Below are 17,830 nucleotides of genomic sequence, written 5' to 3'. Positions count from 1 at the left end.
CTCTCAGGCTCAAGGTAATTCTCCTGCTGGAGGCACTGCTCTCCAGACCCACTGGGTGGGCTCCTGCCCCCAGGCTCTGTGGGCAGGGACCACAGGGTGTCCCCAAGTGACCCCACCCCCACAGTTTTGAGCTGAGGCCAACTGGCCTGTCAAGGGGCGCCTGGGTGGCTCAGTGGGTTGGGCCGCTGCCTTCGGCTCGGGTCATGATCCCAGAGTTCTGGGATCGGGAACCGCGTCGGGCTCTGTGCTCGGCGGGGAGCCTGCTTCCTCCTCTCTCTCTCTGCCTGCCTCTCTGCCTACATGTAATCTCTCTCTGTCAAATAAATAAATAAAATCTTTAAAAAAAAAAAAAAGTAGTATTCCCTTCTTGAAACCAAGGACACATCCCTGATTGCCTGAACCACTTTTGGGGTTATCCTCCCCTCAACTAGAAAAATAGCATCTGTTTGGAGACAGATAGCTCTGTGACCCCACCCTTTAAAATCTCCATCCAACAGCTTTCCTTTTCTCTTGCTGTCTCCTTCCTCTTTGGTTCAAACTGGTAGTTCTCCTGCTGGGTGGCTGATTAAGTCTGTGGTTCTCACCCAGGCTAATCTCCTTATCCAACAGATGCTTGGCCACACTCTTAGTGTTCTCTCCTAAACATGTTTTCTTGGTTTTTTTTTTCTTTCTTTTCTTTCTTTCTTTCTTTCTTTTTTTTTGCAACGCAGATAGGCTGAGAATTTTCCAGATCTTTAAGTCCTGTTTCTCTTTTGACTCTAATTCCATGTTCAGGTCATCTCTCTCTCTTTGCATTTTATGGTACACAGTCAGGAGGAACTAAGCCACACCTTCAACATTTTGCTTAGGAATCTCCTCAGTTAAATACCCAGTTTCAGCACCTACCTTCCACAACATGCTAGAGCTTAAACACCATTCAAAGCCAAGTTCTTTGCCACTTGATAACAAGGATTGCCTTTTCTCCATTGTCCTTTCATAGTAACATGTCCCTCTTTTCCATCTGAGACCTCATCAGAATGGCCTTTATGTAACTTCTGTATATCTGCCAGTATTCTGCTTGTGATCACTTAACCATTCTCTGAGAAGGTGCAAGCTTTGTATGTAGCTCTTTTATTTTCCTCCTGAGCTTTTAACAGAGTTACCTTTAAAATCCTGTTTATGGAACTCTAAGCCTTTTCTAGCATGAGACTTGAAAGTCTTCCCATTATCCAGTTCCTAAGCCATTCATACATTTTTAGGTATTTGTTACATTACCACTCCCCACCACCTTCTTGGTACCAGTATCTATATTGGTGTTTTCTACAGAAACAGAACCAATAGGATATATCTAGAGATAGCAAAAGAGATTTATTTTGAGAGATTGGCTCACATAGTTATGGAGGCTGAGAAGTCCCGTTGTCTGCCATCTGCAAACTAGAGACCCAAAAAAGATGATGGCGTTGTTCCAGTCCAAACCTGAAGAAGGCCTGAGAATCAGAGAAGCCAATGGTGTGAGTTTCAGTCTGAGTTACGAGGCCCAAGACCTGGGGGAGAGAGGGTGTGGGGGTGTATGTTCTCATCTGAGTCTGAAGGTCTAAGAACTAGGAGCACTGACGTCTGATGACGAGACAAGTTGGATTTCCCAGCCCCAGCACAGAGCCGATTTGCCTTCATCCATCTTTTCTCCTACTCAGGCCATCAACAGGTTAGATGAGGCCCACCTGCCCTGGGCAGGATGATCTTCTTTACTCAGTCCAGCAATTCAAATGCTTATGTTTTCTGGACACACCCTCACAGACCCAGAAATAGTATTTTATCAGTTCCCGTGACACTGACATAGCCCAGATCAACACATAAAGTTAACCATCACATACTAATAGTGTCCATTTTTTTTTTTCCTTTTACATGATTTCCTGCTTTTTATACAAGAAGGGGAAGACTGCTGTGTGGCCATTATTGTGAACATACGTAGTTGACGTTAGAGTCACCAAAGATCAGAAGCGACTCTTTAGGAGGATGGGAAATGGCATAGCAGAGATTAAATTCCATTTTGTTCTGTTTGTATTATGCAGCTCAGCTTCATATGGACGCTGGCTGTTACAGGGGCGTCCACCACATGGATGAGCTGCGAAGGGACAACATAAATTTATAATTCTGCCACTGAATGTGAAGCTTTAAAAAGAGCCCTATTGATCAGTAAATACAAGCTCCAGAAATGAAATTTTGGAAAATCACTGATATTTTTCTTGGGAGGTTATTATCAGTGATAAGGTGTTTCATATTGATTTTTGATAGTGATTTTTTAAAAGATTTTATTTATTTATTTGACACAGAGAGAGATCACAAGTAGGCAGAGAGGTAGGCAGAGAGGCATGCTGAGCAGAGAGCCTGATGCAGGTATCAATCCCAGGACCCTAAGATCATGACCTGAGCTGAAGGCAGAGGCTTAACCCACTGAGTCACCCAGGCGCCCGATAGTGATATTTTGTTGTTGTTGTTGTTAAGTGCAAAGGCCATGTCTGAACAGATTCTGGCACAGCCATACAGTGGAATACTCCTCCTGCAGTGAAAAAGAACAAGCTACTGATACACACAGCAGCATAGATGAATCGTTAGAGAATTTATGCTGAGAAAAAGTTGTCTTACACAAAAGCATATGTACTATACGATTCTGCTTAAATAGATTCTAGAACAGGCAAAACTTGATCTTTGATAAAAATTAATCACAAGAGTAGGGGAGGGCTGCAGACAGCCTGGGAAGGGATATGAGGGAATTCTCTAGAACGCTGGCAAAATTTTGTATATTGATAGGAGATTGGGGTACAAGGGTGCGCAGATTTTTCAGAACTCCTCAAATGTGCTTATGATTTTATTTTATGTAAATTTTACCCCAAAATATACACAAAATGATGATAGGCATGTTGAGGTGTGTAGGATGGAAGCGTACTGATCTCTGTATTGACTTTGAATTGTAACCACCACCACAACAAAAGTGGACTGATGGTTGCACAATAAGGCAAATGTAAAAAGTTAATTGTAGAATCTAGCTGGAAGTTATTCAAGTACTCGTCCAATTCTTCGCATTTTCCTTTAGGTTTGAAAATGTTATAATACGATCTTAAGAATGTAATTTCAGAAAAAAGCTATTAATATAAAAAAATCACAAGGGCACAACAGTTAGGTTTTTTTGCTTGGGTGGTTGGTTTGTGTTTTTTTGTTTGTTTGTTTGTTTTGATCTGCTTTTTGGTGATGCAATGTTCTTTTAACCACTGAATGTCTTTAGAGAAATTGAGCTACTTATCAAAGGTAAATGAGAATTTATTTCATTACCTTTGCTCGAAATATTGCATAAGAGACATTTAAAATGATAAACACATAAGGATTTCTGAATTTGAAATATGCCACATTGAATTGTTAGGAGATTAAATTTAAAGATAAAAAACTACATGTTTTTGAGTGTCATGTTTTTGACTACATGCCATTTCATTTTCAATTTTTCCTTTTGTTAATCTCCATGAACTATCTTGAAGACATGGTAGGTTCTGAATTCTGAAGAGGGAAAATAAACAGGTGATAGAATACAACTAAGAAGAATGTATTATTTTAATTATATAAATTAACTGATAAATATTATTGAAAATACTGATTTTTAGGGTACAAATAACATCATAGCCCTGACTTTCCATACCTGGGGAATTATTGAAGACTGGAATATAATTCAAAATGACTGTGACAGATTAAAGCATTATATCTTTTCAAAAGGAGAAAATTCAAAAGGAACTTGTACAAAAGTTCAGGACCAAAACCAATAAATGGGGGCGGACCAGTTTCAAATCTAGGATATCAGCAACGAGCATGTCAGCCCTATTCACTGAATATTCACTGTCCTTTGTGCTATAATTGGATTCAGCTTTGGTAAATATTTTTTTCTTTTTTTAAGTTTTTATGTAAATTCTAGTTAGTTAACATATAGTGTAATATTAGTTTCAGTAGTAGAATTTTTTAGTGATTCACCAGTTACATACAACCAGTGCTCATCACGAGTTCCCTCTTTAATCCGCATCACCCATTTAACCCATTCCCCCACCCACCTCCCTTCCAACAAATATCTGTTCTCTGTAGTTAAGAGTCTGTTTGATAGGTATTTTTTAAAAGATTTTATTTATTTATTCAACAGAGAGAGAGATCACAAGTAGGCAGAGAGGGAGGCAGAGAGAGAGAGGAGGAAGCAGGCTCCCCACCAAGCAGAGCAGAGAGCCCGATGTGGGGCTCGATCCCAGGACCCTGAGATCATGACCTGAGCCGAAGGCAGAGGCTTTAACCCACTGAGCCACCCAGGTGCCCCTTGATAGGTATTTTTAAATAATATGGAGAAATACCTAAGAGCTTAAAGAGGAACAAGATGACTAAAATATTGAAAAACTGGTCCTAGGAGGAAAATCTGAAAGAAGAGGAACTTCTCTCAGCACTTCCAAATTGAAAAGGTTCAAGTTCCCTTTGATTATTACCATTTTCAATTACATGAAGTGTTTTAATGGAGAGATTCTATGAAAAAATGAACAAGGGAAATGGATTCAACTTAAGAGATGGTGGAGCTGTTCAAATGGAAGCATCTCTTGACTTGAAGGTTGATTAAAGTCTGGAATAATTGTCAAGTGATGCTGGGATTTTGCATCCCTGGAGAATCATGTAAACAAAATAAAAATTCTGAGTGGATCTAGACTGACCTGCTAGAGGTTGGGGGCAAGCCCTGATAATCACCAGAAGGACTTAATGGGGTCTGTGTTCTATTAATAATGTTTCACTTAACATTATTGAGTGAAATACATACAAAACATGTAAGTTTTGAAACAGAGCTTGGTACTAAATTATGTTCTTTCTATAAGGAATGGCAACTTAAACTTCGCTTCACTCAGAAATTCCCTGTGTTAGGTCACAGCATGATGATTGTGGATAGCAATACTATAGTGTATACCCAAAATATGCTAACAGGTAAATATCAACTGTTCTCACCACAAAAACAGAACACAACAAACAAACAAAAAAATGAAAAGAAAACAATGATAATTATGTGAGGTATTGGATATGTCAATTGGGTTGATTATGGTGGCGATTATTCTACAACATATAAACATTGCAAAACATGAAGTTGAACACCTTAAATACAAATCATTTGTGCTCCTGAATTATATCAGTAAAGCTAGAAACAAATCACTGTATTGAATGATTTTTCTTTTATTGGACTTGTCTCCTAGTAAATGACTACATGTTGCTTTGGTGACAGTTTGTAACGTTGTTCTTAATTCAGTTACTCTACTTTATTATAAAACAATTACGGTATATCCTATAATTTTTCTCCTTAATGTTACAACATTATCATTAGGAGGACATTTTTACATGGGAACCATTATGTTCATGAATGTTTTCTGTCAGTGAGAGGGTCCCTACCTGTGCGTAAGTATGTTTCGCATTCTTCACTCTTTGGTCCTGCTAGGGACCACTTAGAGTGGAAAGAGATACAAATGTCAACTTTGTGAATGATTTCTCTTCTTTCTGAAAGCCAATATGGCAAAAATCCTCTTGCATTTTCCACTGTAGCCTCTATTTGTGGTTTCTTAATCTCATTGCATGGTTCGCTTTTATTCTTCCCCTTCGCAGAGCAAAACTTGCTTCCTGTTGTGATGCTGCTCAAAACTTCATTGTTTCTCAGAACAACACTCCAGCTGGGACCAACATGAGCTACGAGGTGGAAAGCAAAAACGAAATCCTAATTAGAGAGAATATTTTTAATATGTTTCCAGTGGTGAGTAAAGATTTGTTGTGGTTGATTTGTGTCGCCATTCCAGATGACTTTTCTCCCACGTTACGTTGTAACTTACCCTGATAGAGAAGTTAACTCAGAATTAAAAGACCATACGTTGTTTTGATGTAAAAGATGATGATAGTGGTCCATTTTTAAAAGGAATTTTGAATGCAAGTGGCTCTGCAGAGAATAGTATTTATATCTTACATGATAAGCTCTCCAAGTCCTTGAGTCTTCATAACTCATCCTTCCATGAGATGAGCTTACTTGGGTTTTCTGGATAGGAACTACTGGAGCTTGGGAAGAGGACCATTTTTCACCTGGAATAAGACTCTTCCAGTTGTCAGTTTTGGTAACTGAATTGGTTCCTTCACAAGAAACTATGGGTTTATCTGGCTAATCTTTGGGAAGTAAATATGTTAGGAATTTGTTGTCAGTGGAAGTGGGGCTGCCTGGGTGGTGCAGTTGGTTAAGCATCGGACTCTTGGTTTCATCTCAGGTCATGATCTCAAGGTCGTGAGATCAAGCCCCACATCAGTCTCCATGCTCAGTGTGGAGTCTCCCTCAGATTTTCTCTCCCTCTCCTGTCCCTCCCACCTGTGCTCTGACTCTCTAAAATAAGTAAATAAATCTTAAAAAGAAAAAAAAATAAAGAATTTGTGGTCACTGAACATAACCTCACACTCAGGAATCTCTGTGTGGTATGTTCATTGATGTATCCCAAGCTCCAGAATATTCCCCAGTGCATACATGCATTCATTACATAGTCATCAAATAAACTAATGAGTACTGGTACAGTGTCATTGCAAGAAGAAACTTCTTTAATATAAATCCAAACTTGGGGAGAATTTTTGTCATGAAGAACATCCTATTGCTTATACACCTTTGGTCATCTTTTCATGAGTTGATTAAAAGCAATTAAGCTAAGTCAGTAAAAATCGGATGACCTAATATATGCAGTTTACCAACTGTAGAATATTCAGTTCTTGCAATTAATTCCTTTTTGTTGGAACTTTGACTTCCTTCAACTAATTTATTGGTCATATAAGTTGTGCCAGTTTTTCTTTTACTCTTATAATTCAAAAGAAGACTAATTGGCTGGGAATGATTGAAAAATGAATAGAAAATGATAGAGGAAAAAAATAGAAGAAATTTCTGGAAGGAAAGGAGGACCAAAAATAACTCATAATGCATTCTAAAAATGCCCTCATGAGGCATTGAAATTACCAATAATTGAAAAGATAATAAGTACAGAATATTTATATTCCTGATCCAAGAAGGCCTGAGAGAGTTTCACAATGAGCAACTCTTTCACCCTTGCAATTTTTTCTAGTGTTTTCCTTGCTTTAGACGGACCAGAACAGAGGAGAGACAGGAATTTTTTAGCTTCCAGTTGGCACCTAGAAAAGAATAACCTAGGCTTGATAATTCTGTATGCAGTTAACAACAGCATCGGTTTCCCAAATTTGCACTGATTTTTCAAAACTGGGGGTTTGGAGGTTGGGAGGTAATTCTGAAGTTGAGTACAGTAATAGTAGAAAAGCAAGAGGCCACTTTTCTGTGTTGCTTCCATTCTCCCTTTCCTCTGTAAGAGAGCTGGCCTCCTTCTGGCCCTGCTGCCTACATCCCCACCCTCCTTGTTCTGTTCTGCTAGAGAACTCTGGGGCACACAACAAGGAGATGACAATAGACAGTTCTGATGAATGTCGTAAAGTCATTTCCTCCAAACACTTTGCTCAGTTATCTGAAAAGAAAGCAAAGTTGGTTTTCGACCAGAGTGAGCAGGACTTGCTCAACATAGCACACATTTTCCACTTTCTTAGAAGCTTTGTTTTAAGAAACATTGGAATTTGTAATTCAGAGGTTACTCTTACTGAACATGAGATCCCCAAACATATGGGCTTTTCCCCCTAGTTGACCAAGAAACCAGAGAAAATATGTGTTATTTTTGAGTGCTTAATTGGAGACATGTTTTCTTCTGTCATCTTTTCTGTTATACCATTAAGAGTTTATTTGCATTCTATCCAGTTTGTAAAATTCAGAACTGTCTGTGGCACTATTTAGTAAACACAGGTCAAAGACATCTTGAGCTAGGATTACAATGGATTTGAAATCACCTGAGGTATCTAGGAACCATTGACTTCAGAGCCATGTCCTCTGCTAGGCAATTGCAGATACAAAGAGAAATAAGGTACATAATTAAACTAACATTGTATTCATGGAATGTGAGAAACTGTGTCACATGGGGTGAATAAGAACATGGGCTCATTCAGGGGTTTGAATCTCAGCTCTGACACTCGCTAGCCATTCCTTAAACCCATTCTTTTATTTCCCCAGCAGCAAAATGCTCGTAAGGTTCACATGTGTTAATAAGTCAGGCACTTGGAACAGCATCTCTTGTATAATGATTACAATATGATTCTGAATTGTTAGAGACAAACCAACCGTGCTGAATCAGAGTTCTCTCTGCTCATTTGGCATCACCCAGATGGAGCCTGAGAGCACATTACAGTCTTAGTGTTTCAGGAGTCCTTTGGGCTTCTCACAACCGCACTGGCCCTGAAGTGTTGCCATTGGTGCTGGGAAACTGGCTTTGGGCAATGTGCTGCCCTGATTTGTAGTGTTGGTCCATTTTAGTGGTGGACATACCCCCGAGGTGGCTGACTTAAATTTACCAGTGGCTTCACAACAGTTCACAAAATTCCTGAATATTCACCAGCTGGCTACCCCATCCTGGTCCAAGAGGCTCCCAACTCAACACTGGTGTTTTTTTCCCAGGGTGGGCCATCGGGCCAGCAAGCATTAATTGAAATGTCACTGTGTACATTCCAACATGTGAGGTTTATGGTGAAAGATGAGGGGAAGTTAAAAGTCACAAACACGTCCTCTGCCCTTGAGGACCTCTGCTCACCCTCTAAAGACAAAAGAGGTGAATCAGGACAATGCCACTGTGGTGTCTGACCTGGGCCTTCTTGGCGCTGCTCAGGGTCCCATCTTTTCATCGGGAAGAGGGACGAGCAAAGACAAAGAGCCCTGTTTAATGGAGAAGTTATGTTTCTGACTGGGAAGGACTTGGGAAAAAGGGGAAATCTTTGGGGGGTAGACAAGTCGGGTCCTTGGAGGAAATATAAGAGATTCAGACCTTGGAAATCAATTTGAAATATGTCAGCAGAGAGTTAGTAGGCATCCCTGCAGCACCGTGGCTGGTCATTTGTGGAGATGGCAGGCATAAATCTCATGTCATCCCTGAGCCTGAAGGTCTAACTCTAGCAGAAACTTCTGCTAAATTAGCTATTAATTTTATGCCCAAGAATAGAGGATTTCATGATACTTTCTAATTGCTTCATTTCCTCTATTTTGCTGAAAACATTCTTGTTTGTTGGAAAGGCCCAGTGTGGGGTTTTGCCAGTCTAATGTTACGTACTTAATTGTGTGATTTAAGACACATTAAGTTACCTTTTATAAACAAATGTATTATATGTTAGATTATTGCACCATAGGGTCTATGATATGCTGTATATTCCTCTCAAGAGAAATGAAAGGCGGGTTTACAAGATTTTTTATTATAAGTCATAAGTTGATCAACATGCTATGGCATTTCTATCTCTGCCTTTTTTTCCTTGCTCTTTTCCTTCCCTTAACATGTATAAAAAAAAAAGTAGCTGCTTGAATTAAACTGATGATATTTATTGTTCTGAAACTAAAGCTATTTTGTGATGGTTTCTCTCTTCCTTCTGCTAGTCTCAGCCCTTCATGGAGTACCCCTACAATCAGTGCGCAGTGGTTGGAAACGGGGGAATTCTGAATAAGTCTCTTTGTGGAGCTGAAATAGACAAATCCGACTTTGTTTTTAGGTAAGACCTGTCAGATGGGTTTCCTTGAAACCAAAGGTCAGTTGAATATTTTAAAGGGATGCTGTAAAGCTACTCCGTGTAAATTTTGACCTTTGAGCTGTGTTGCTTAAGTTTACAAATTACTTGGGTAGACTTTCCTGAGGTGTTAAGTGGATCATGAGTTCCTCAGAATGTTAATACCAGAGGGGAAAAAACTGCTTTGGCTACTTTGCCGAAACTCTGAAATCATGGTGAAAGAGGGTCTTCGCTGCGGGACTTGTCAGAGGCTACAGTGTATTAAGGATACCATGGCTCTCTCAGAAGGGCTCTGGAGAACATTTGCCAGGCTCACCTGAAAAAAGGGAAAAATATATAAACATATTATATATATAAGTTATATATATATATGAACAGAGCATTTCAGGAAACTTTTGTTCTCAGATAATACTTGAGAAAATGCCAAACTAAGCATTGTATTGCCACACAACATCATTGTTTCGTTTTCTGGCTTGAAATTAAGAAACGAAATTGTGGAGTTTCTAGATTCTGGTCTTTTAAAGTGTTTGTATCTCAGTAGCAGCTAGCTTGCAAATGCAGAAGCAGAAGTTATTTGTTTCTCCCTGTGCCTGTGCTAATAAGCCAAGCCGCGGAGTTTCTACACTTTCAGAATATGATGGAAAGGTGATTCATCCCTGTGAGGTTGGATTTCAATTGAAATGCACCTCTTTAAAAAGTAAGTCGAAATCTGTTTCTTCCTATTTCAGGGGCACTGATTTCATACATCAGAGGAGAACCTTTGATTCTTATTGATTTAATGCTGCTGTTTCTTAGCAGCTGAAAAGGAGGCCAGACTTTCAGTCACTAGCTCACTGCCCCCCTCCCCACGGTCCCACTGCTTTACTTGAATCTCATTTAAAGTTTTTATTGCTACAGGTAATGACTGAGCAGTAGACCTGACAGTCCAGCAAGTCATTGAATGTGGTCCTCATGATTCATGATAAAATGGCCAATACCTGAGGGGCATCTGGGTGGCTCAATGAGTTAAAGCCTCTGCCTTCAGCTCAGGTCATGATCTCAGGGTCCTAGGATCGAGCCCCGCATCGAGCCCCTCATCAGGCTCTCTGCTCAGCGGGGGGCCTGCTTCCTCCTCTTTCTGCCTGCCTCTCTGCCTACTTGTAATCTCTGTCTCTAAAATAAATAAAATATTTAAAGAAAAAAAAAAGGCCAATACCTAAATGATTTAGCCATTTAGTTAAAGCACTCACTATGAAAAAGCCATAATGAAGCTAAATAATTCTTCTTGTAATAGACTTTTCATGGACTTAAAATTCTCAAAACATCTGTGAGGAGGATTATGGCCACCCATCCATTTTACCTGATAGGGCAGATACACGAAATACAAGTTGAGGTTTAAAAAAGAAAAACATCTCAGCGACTACTTAATTTTGAATTCCCCAGTAAGTGTGCCTATTTCCAGATCCTGCATTTGCTGCCAAGGATGTTTCCGAGACAGAGTTTCCTGTGAAGTGAGCTTTCCAGAATGAAAGGGCAAAGGAGGGCTTAGATGTGGTCATGGTCATTAAAATTTATTTAAATGTTAAGTCTGTATTTAGTTTGTGTCTACGTGGTCAGAATTTTGTAATAACAGTCTGGAAACTGCTTATTATTATTTGTTTTTCATTCCAAAAGTTTGGGAGCTACTAGCTGAGTGGGTAAGGAATAAAAAGAGCTGAAGAATGGATGGTTTTACCAGCTACCATTCTATGTGTACAATACGCCATTACTTCCCCTCAGAGTCTCCTATGATACTCTGTTGGAAATCACCTTTGATTTTAAAAAGAATAATACTGTATTAGAAGGTAGATTTGTTATTACAGGTTGTCCAGTAATGAGGGCGTTTCTGTATTATCTGTGATTGATATTTTTTGCAAGGTGCCATGTTTAATTATTTTCTGACATACCTTTAATATCAATGAGAGGTGTACACGGTCCATTTGATTTTATGTTTCATAGAGTGTGGAATGCTGTTTCAACGTCAGTTCGTGCAGAACACATCAACTTGAAACAGCTTTCCTAAGGACATACTCAGAAATGCTCCTTTTGTTTGTATAGCTTAAAAGAAATGGTCTACTTGAAATTCTGTAAACAATACTTAGGGAGTCATAACCAACTTTCCCTTTTTTGTGAAAGGAATGTAATTACTCAAAATTACAATTCTTAATTTGTACTGAGTACTAAAAACAAATTAGTACTCAAAAGAGGAAGAGAACATTTATATGAAAATATCATTATAGGAACATTAGGGTTTTATTTATTAACAGCATAATTTGCTAGAAAAACTATCCATATGGGAATCAGGAGATTTCAGGGTTTGGTTGTTTTTTTGTTTTTTTTTTTTAAAAGACTTTGCTTCTGGCATACTCCGTAACCTTAGTTGCAATTCCTTATTTTTTTTTTTTTAACCTGTAAATTGGTGCCCATAACACTGTGGAAATATAATCAATAGAAATAATAATTTTAATAAAAGGATTATGAACTCTTCAGCAGCTAGCAAGGTAATTGTCATTTCTCATTTTGATATACTTAAGGGTCTTAATATTAAAAGCATTTACCAAATTTGTATATTTCATGCAATGTTGAAGTGTCAATTAAGAGTTCAGTACTTAGGGGTTCCTGGGTGGCTCAGTTGTTAAGTGTCTGCCTTCACCTCAGGTCATGATCCCAGGATCCTGGGAGCAAGCCCTGTATTGGGCTCCCTGCTCATGGCGGAGTCGCTTCTCCCTCTCCCACTTCCCCTATTTATGCTCTCTTTCTCTGTGTCAAATAAATAAATAAAATCTTTTTTAAAAAAAGGATTTCAGTACTTATTAAAGTTTTAAATGGAAATCAGATCAATTCAGAACTCCTTAACAGCCAGCATTTTCTCCAATAAACCGACAGTGATTGTATGTGTACATGTGCGGGTATGTGCTTTTTTTTAAACTTGCATTTTGAAAATGCTTTTTTCCCCCCTCCCAAATTTCAGGTGTAACCTTCCCCCAATTACAGGAAATGTGAGTAAAGATGTTGGCAGTAAAACCAATGTTGTGACTGTAAATCCCAGTATCATAAAACTAAAGTAAGTATGTCCAACTTATATAACTGTTTGAGAACATTTGTTTTATTATTTAACATTTTTCTTAGTTTGAACACTAATCTTGTTGCTGGAATGACTTGCAATGCAATATAGCTGGAATGACTTTGGCGAAAAGATAAAAGAATATAATATATTCATAATTTTTTACTTTCTCTCAAGGTTGTAGCTCATAAGAGGTATGATCAATTGTACCTCTCTCTCCTTTTTTTTTTTTAAAGAAAACCATTCCATTTTATTTTAAAGACTTTATTTTTTTAGGTTATTTATATTTCTTTTTTCTTTTTTCTTTTTTTTTTTTTTTTTCCAGAGAGAGAGAGAGCGCACGCAAGCGAGTACACACAAGCAGGCAGAGAGGCAGGCAGAGGCAGTGAGAGAAGCAGGATCCCCGCCAAGGAAGGAGCCCGATGTGGGGCTCGATCCCAGGACCCCGGGACCATGACCTGAGCCGAAGGCAGCAGCTTAACCCACTGAGCCACCCAGGCGTCCCTATTTTTTATTTCTTAATATCATTTCTATACCCGATGTGGGACTCAGACTTATAACCCCGAGATGAAGAGTTGTACACTCTACCACTGAGCCAGCCAGGCATCCCAACCAATTACACTTCTAATGTTGTGAGTGGAACGCTACTAATCAAGTAAAAACTTATTTATCACTTCATCTTTTTTAACAATAGTGAAGTTACTTTTGAGAATTTTCTTTTCTTTTTTTTTTTTAATTTTTTATTTCTTTTCAGCGTAACAGTATTCATTATTTTTGCACCACACCCAGTGCTCCATGCATTCGTGTCCTCTCTAATACCCACCATCTGGTTCTCCCAACCTCCCACCCCTTGCCCCTTCAAAACCCTCAGATTGTTTTTCAAGTCCATACACTCTCATGGTTCACCTCCCCTTCCAATTCCCTCAACTCCCTTCTCCTCTCCATCTCCCCTTGTCCTCCATGCTATTTGTTATGCTCCACAAATAAGTGAAACCATATGATAATTGACTCTCTCTGCTTGATTTATTTCACTCAGCATAATTTCTTCCAGTCCCGTCCATGTTGCTACAAAATTTGGGTATTGGTCCTTTCTGATGGAGGCATAATCCTCCATAGTGTATATGGCCGACATCTTCCTTATCCATTCGTCCATTGAAGGGCCTCTTGGTTCTTTCCATAGTTTGGCGACTGTGGCCATTGCTGCTATAAACATTGGGCTACAGATGGCCCTTCTTTTCACGACATCTGTATCTTTGGGGTAAATACCCAGTAGTGAAATTGAAGGGTCATAGGGAAGTTCTATTTTTAATTTCTTGAGGAATCTCCACTCTGTTTTCCAAAGTGGCTGCACCAACTTGCATTCCCACCAACAGCGTAAGAGGGTTCCCCTTTCTCCACATCCTCTCCAACACATGTTGTTTCCTGTCTTGCTAATTTTGGCCATTCTAACTGGTATAAGGTGGTATCTCAATGTGGTTTTAATTTAATTTTCTTTCAGAACTTTAACATTACTCTTTTATCTTGGGAGTAGTTTCCTAATGAAACAGTTTATTTAAAAACTTCAGGGAATGCACCTTAAAAGAAGGTGACAAAAAAAAAATTACCACATATAGTTTATTACCAAAAAAATAATTCCCATATTTTATTTTTCACATGTAGCCACAACAAAATGTTCCTAGTTAATAAAAATCCCATGCATGGTTTTACTCCACTGTTTTCACCAAAACTAATAATCATTATTATTAAAATACAAACTAAAACTATATACTCATATAGTTCTAGTATCTATTAAGATAATATGCAATATTATACCTGCATCCTAAAAGTTTACTTTCTAGACACAACCATTCATATTAGTATATTTACTAAGGTATTATTTAAATCAAACACATAAATCTATCACAATACATTGAGGAAATTTAAAATGTGTGTGTGTATGTGTGTGTGTGTGTGTATTAATGTAGGTATTTTATGTTCTTTAAGGAAACTTTTATGATCACATGTAAAAAAATATACACAGGTCACAGGTGTACAGCTTAGGGAATTTTTAAATGTGTAGACATTTTAAGAGTGGTCCTGTGTTTAAGAAAAATCAGTCATTATTTGGAAGGTATTTCTGTATCAAAAAGCTACCTTAGAGGGGCACCTTGTGTGGCTTAGTTGTTAGGTGTCTGCCTTCAGCTCAGATCATGATCCCGGGGTCCTGGGATCAAACCCCACATCAGGTTCCCTGTTGGGTGGGAAGCTTACTTCTCCCTCTCCCACTCCCCCTGCGTATGTTCCCTCTCTCGCTGTGTCTGTCAAATAAATAAATAAAATCTTTAAAAAAAAAACGTTGCTTTAGAGAAAAAATTACTGAGTTAGAAGATAAAATAATATAAGAAATGTGTGTCCAGTAAGGATATAATCTGATAAGAAAATATAAATGAAAGCCTAGGGACACCACAAAAGAGAGATGAAGGACCTAGCTCTTGATTTTTATAGGAGGCTTACTCCTACTTGGACTCTGAGTCTATTGTTTGTCTCTTATATATAACAGTGACATAAATGGTTCAATGGCTCAGCCAAAGGTAAATTCAGCCTTATGGAACCAAAATGGCCACTTTGATTATAATGATGATGATTTTTTTTTTTTAATTTCGCAGATATGGGAACTTAAAGAAAAAGAAAGAAATATTTCTGGAGGACATTGCGACCTATGGAGATGCGTTCCTTCTTCTTCCAGCGTTTTCTTTCAGGGCCAACACGATTGCCTCTTTCAAAGTGTACGACACCCTAAAGGAGTCTCAAGCAAGACAGAAGGTTATATTTTTCCATCCCAAATACCTGAGAAATCTTGCCCTTTTCTGGAGAACTGAAGGTGTGACGGAGTTTCGCCTATCCTCTGGCTTGATGATCACAAGTGTGGCAGTTGAACTGTGTGAGCACGTGAAGCTGTATGGATTTTGGCCCTTTTCTAGAACGATTAAAGACACACCTGTCAGCCATCACTACTATGACAACAACTTACCCAAACGTGGTTTCCATGAGATGCCTAAAGAATACAGACAAATTCTCCAACTTCACTTGAAAGGAATCCTCAAATTACAATTTAGCAAATGTGAAAGAGCCTAAGCATAGTGTCTTAAAATGGGAAAGTTTTAATAGAATGCTGTAGGTGAGTAATGGTGTTTCCCAACACTAAAAGCAGTGGGTGTAGGGCATAATAGGAAAAGCCCTGAAATGTGGTGTGATCAAAGTTCCCCACTGAGCTTGCAACATCAGCAGCTCATGCAGTTGTCCCGATCGTCAGTTTCCCTCCCTGTGAAATGGGGACCATGATATCTAACTCTATCTAACAATCCATGAAATCTCCTAGTACAGAATTTGACGTGAGGTAGGGACTCCATGAATATTTCCTTGTTGCTCTCTACAGTTGCCATTTCTACTCTCAGCAGACTGATAATAAAAGGCACGCTGTTTTGAAGACCCTTCCTGGAAAGAACTGCTGAATTGCCAGTTTTCACTGGGTTCTTCCTCAAGCAGGCCTCTCTATTATCAATAATATCCTTCTCATCCTTCTTCCTGTCCAAAAGAGGATGTCTAAGAAATTATAGCAAACCCTTGATGATTCAGGAATGAAATCCTCCTCTTTGGATGGTAATGTACCTGCTTCTGATCACCTTCACTAGGGTCATTAGTTGCAATGATGTGTCTGGCTGGGTTTAGGCCATTTGTTTTCCTCCTTTATTTACATTTTTAAAGTGCTCTTTTTGATTTATATTAAATTCCTGCCTTACTATTAAGCCTTTTCTGCTCCCACTGACAGGATCTATTTTTAAGAGCATGAAGAGTTACAATACCCAGTTTTTCTCACCTGGTGTCTGTGGGGGTCACACATTCAATTTATTTGTAAAAAATTATCCAACAGCTACTTCATGCCAGACCCTGTAACAGGCTGTGTGAGAGAGACCTAAAGATGACCAAATCCTGCAGGAGGAAATGAACATGCATATGACCAACAGTGATACGGTATGATAGATGTTGTTATGACAGCTCTGGAGAAGGTACTATGGAGTCATTCAGTTATTCAGGAGTCATTCAGTCTATTTCAGTGGAATCTGTTTCAGAGAAGAGGTAATTGTCAAATAAAAATTAGAAAGTGAGTAAGGTTTTAATAAATGAAGAAGATTCTAAGTAGAGGGAATATGATAGGGGAAAAAGCAGTCCCCTTGATTCCGAGTCACCAAAATGAGGATATTTGAAGGTAAATCATGGTCTTTGCCCCAAGAACTGTCACTTGAAGAGAAGTTACACCACGAGTGGATAGTGGCTTGGGCCCACCTCTGAAACAGTAGTTGTAGTGACCTGATAGGTCTCACAGGAAAGCAGTAAGGATTAAAATACACCAAAACTTAATTCTCATAAAGAAAGGTATATATTTACATGATAAATAGGACAAATAATTTAAATACCAATATCAAATAAAGCTTAAGCGGTATTGAATATTACAATTTTCACACCACTCCCTTCATTATGATGATACCTGTTAACATAGATCATCTATTCATCTACAAAGTTCTTTGGTTTAACTAAGTAACTACATTCTTACTTTGCCCACTTGTCTTTGTACCATCATGAGGAGGGCAGAAATCGGGGTGGAGCCAACTTGTCAGCATGCTGAATTAATTAAAAATAAAATTCTTAATTCTTACCTTAGCCAGATGATTGTTTTACTAAATGCTTCCTTTTGAAATCATTCTGCTGTCAGTCATTTATTTTGGGAAAGTACCTCCTGATTTCTTGCATTGTGTTTGACATTTTTTAAATATTATTGTTTGTTCACGTTTTGTTCTTCTATAGCAGATGAAATCAATTAGCTCCATAAATTGCTTAGAAGTTCATTTATAAATATTTTCCAAAAGGAACATGCTTTTAGTTATATGAAGTCTAATTTATTTATCTTTCATTCTGTGTTGATGAATAAGTGGCTTTTTTCTGCTGCTTCTAATGGATTTAATTTGTTTTTAAAAATCTATCAGTATGAGTAATGTCTATCATGTTACTAATAGTGGACTATTAAAAATAGAACAGTCTAATATTTTATAGTTAGTAAAA

The 17,830-nt window shown here is 38.4% G+C and overlaps 1 protein-coding gene across 3 annotated transcripts in view; it reads left to right on the top strand.

The window, feature by feature from the left end:
• The window catches only part of ST8SIA6 (ST8 alpha-N-acetyl-neuraminide alpha-2,8-sialyltransferase 6), a 145,883-nt gene extending 128,292 nt beyond the window's left edge, over positions 1–17,591 (top strand). For 2 of the 3 annotated variants that reach the window (XM_032349518.1, XM_032349520.1), the window contains exons 5-8: positions 5,638–5,782; positions 9,524–9,636; positions 12,641–12,733; positions 15,379–17,591. In XM_032349518.1, the coding sequence (XP_032205409.1) occupies positions 5,638–5,782; positions 9,524–9,636; positions 12,641–12,733; positions 15,379–15,847 (820 nt within the window). In that variant the 3' untranslated portion in view covers positions 15,848–17,591. The remainder of the gene's footprint in view (positions 1–5,637; positions 5,783–9,523; positions 9,637–12,640; positions 12,734–15,378) is intronic. The other variant, XM_032349519.1, reaches the window with a different exon arrangement.
• Positions 17,592–17,830: the final 239 nt, after the last annotated feature.

The sequence above is a fragment of the Mustela erminea genome, chromosome 6, assembly GCF_009829155.1.
Source record: "Mustela erminea isolate mMusErm1 chromosome 6, mMusErm1.Pri, whole genome shotgun sequence".
Classification (NCBI taxonomy): Eukaryota; Metazoa; Chordata; class Mammalia; order Carnivora; family Mustelidae; genus Mustela; species Mustela erminea.
This window is presented reverse-complemented; position numbering and strand designations above follow the sequence as displayed.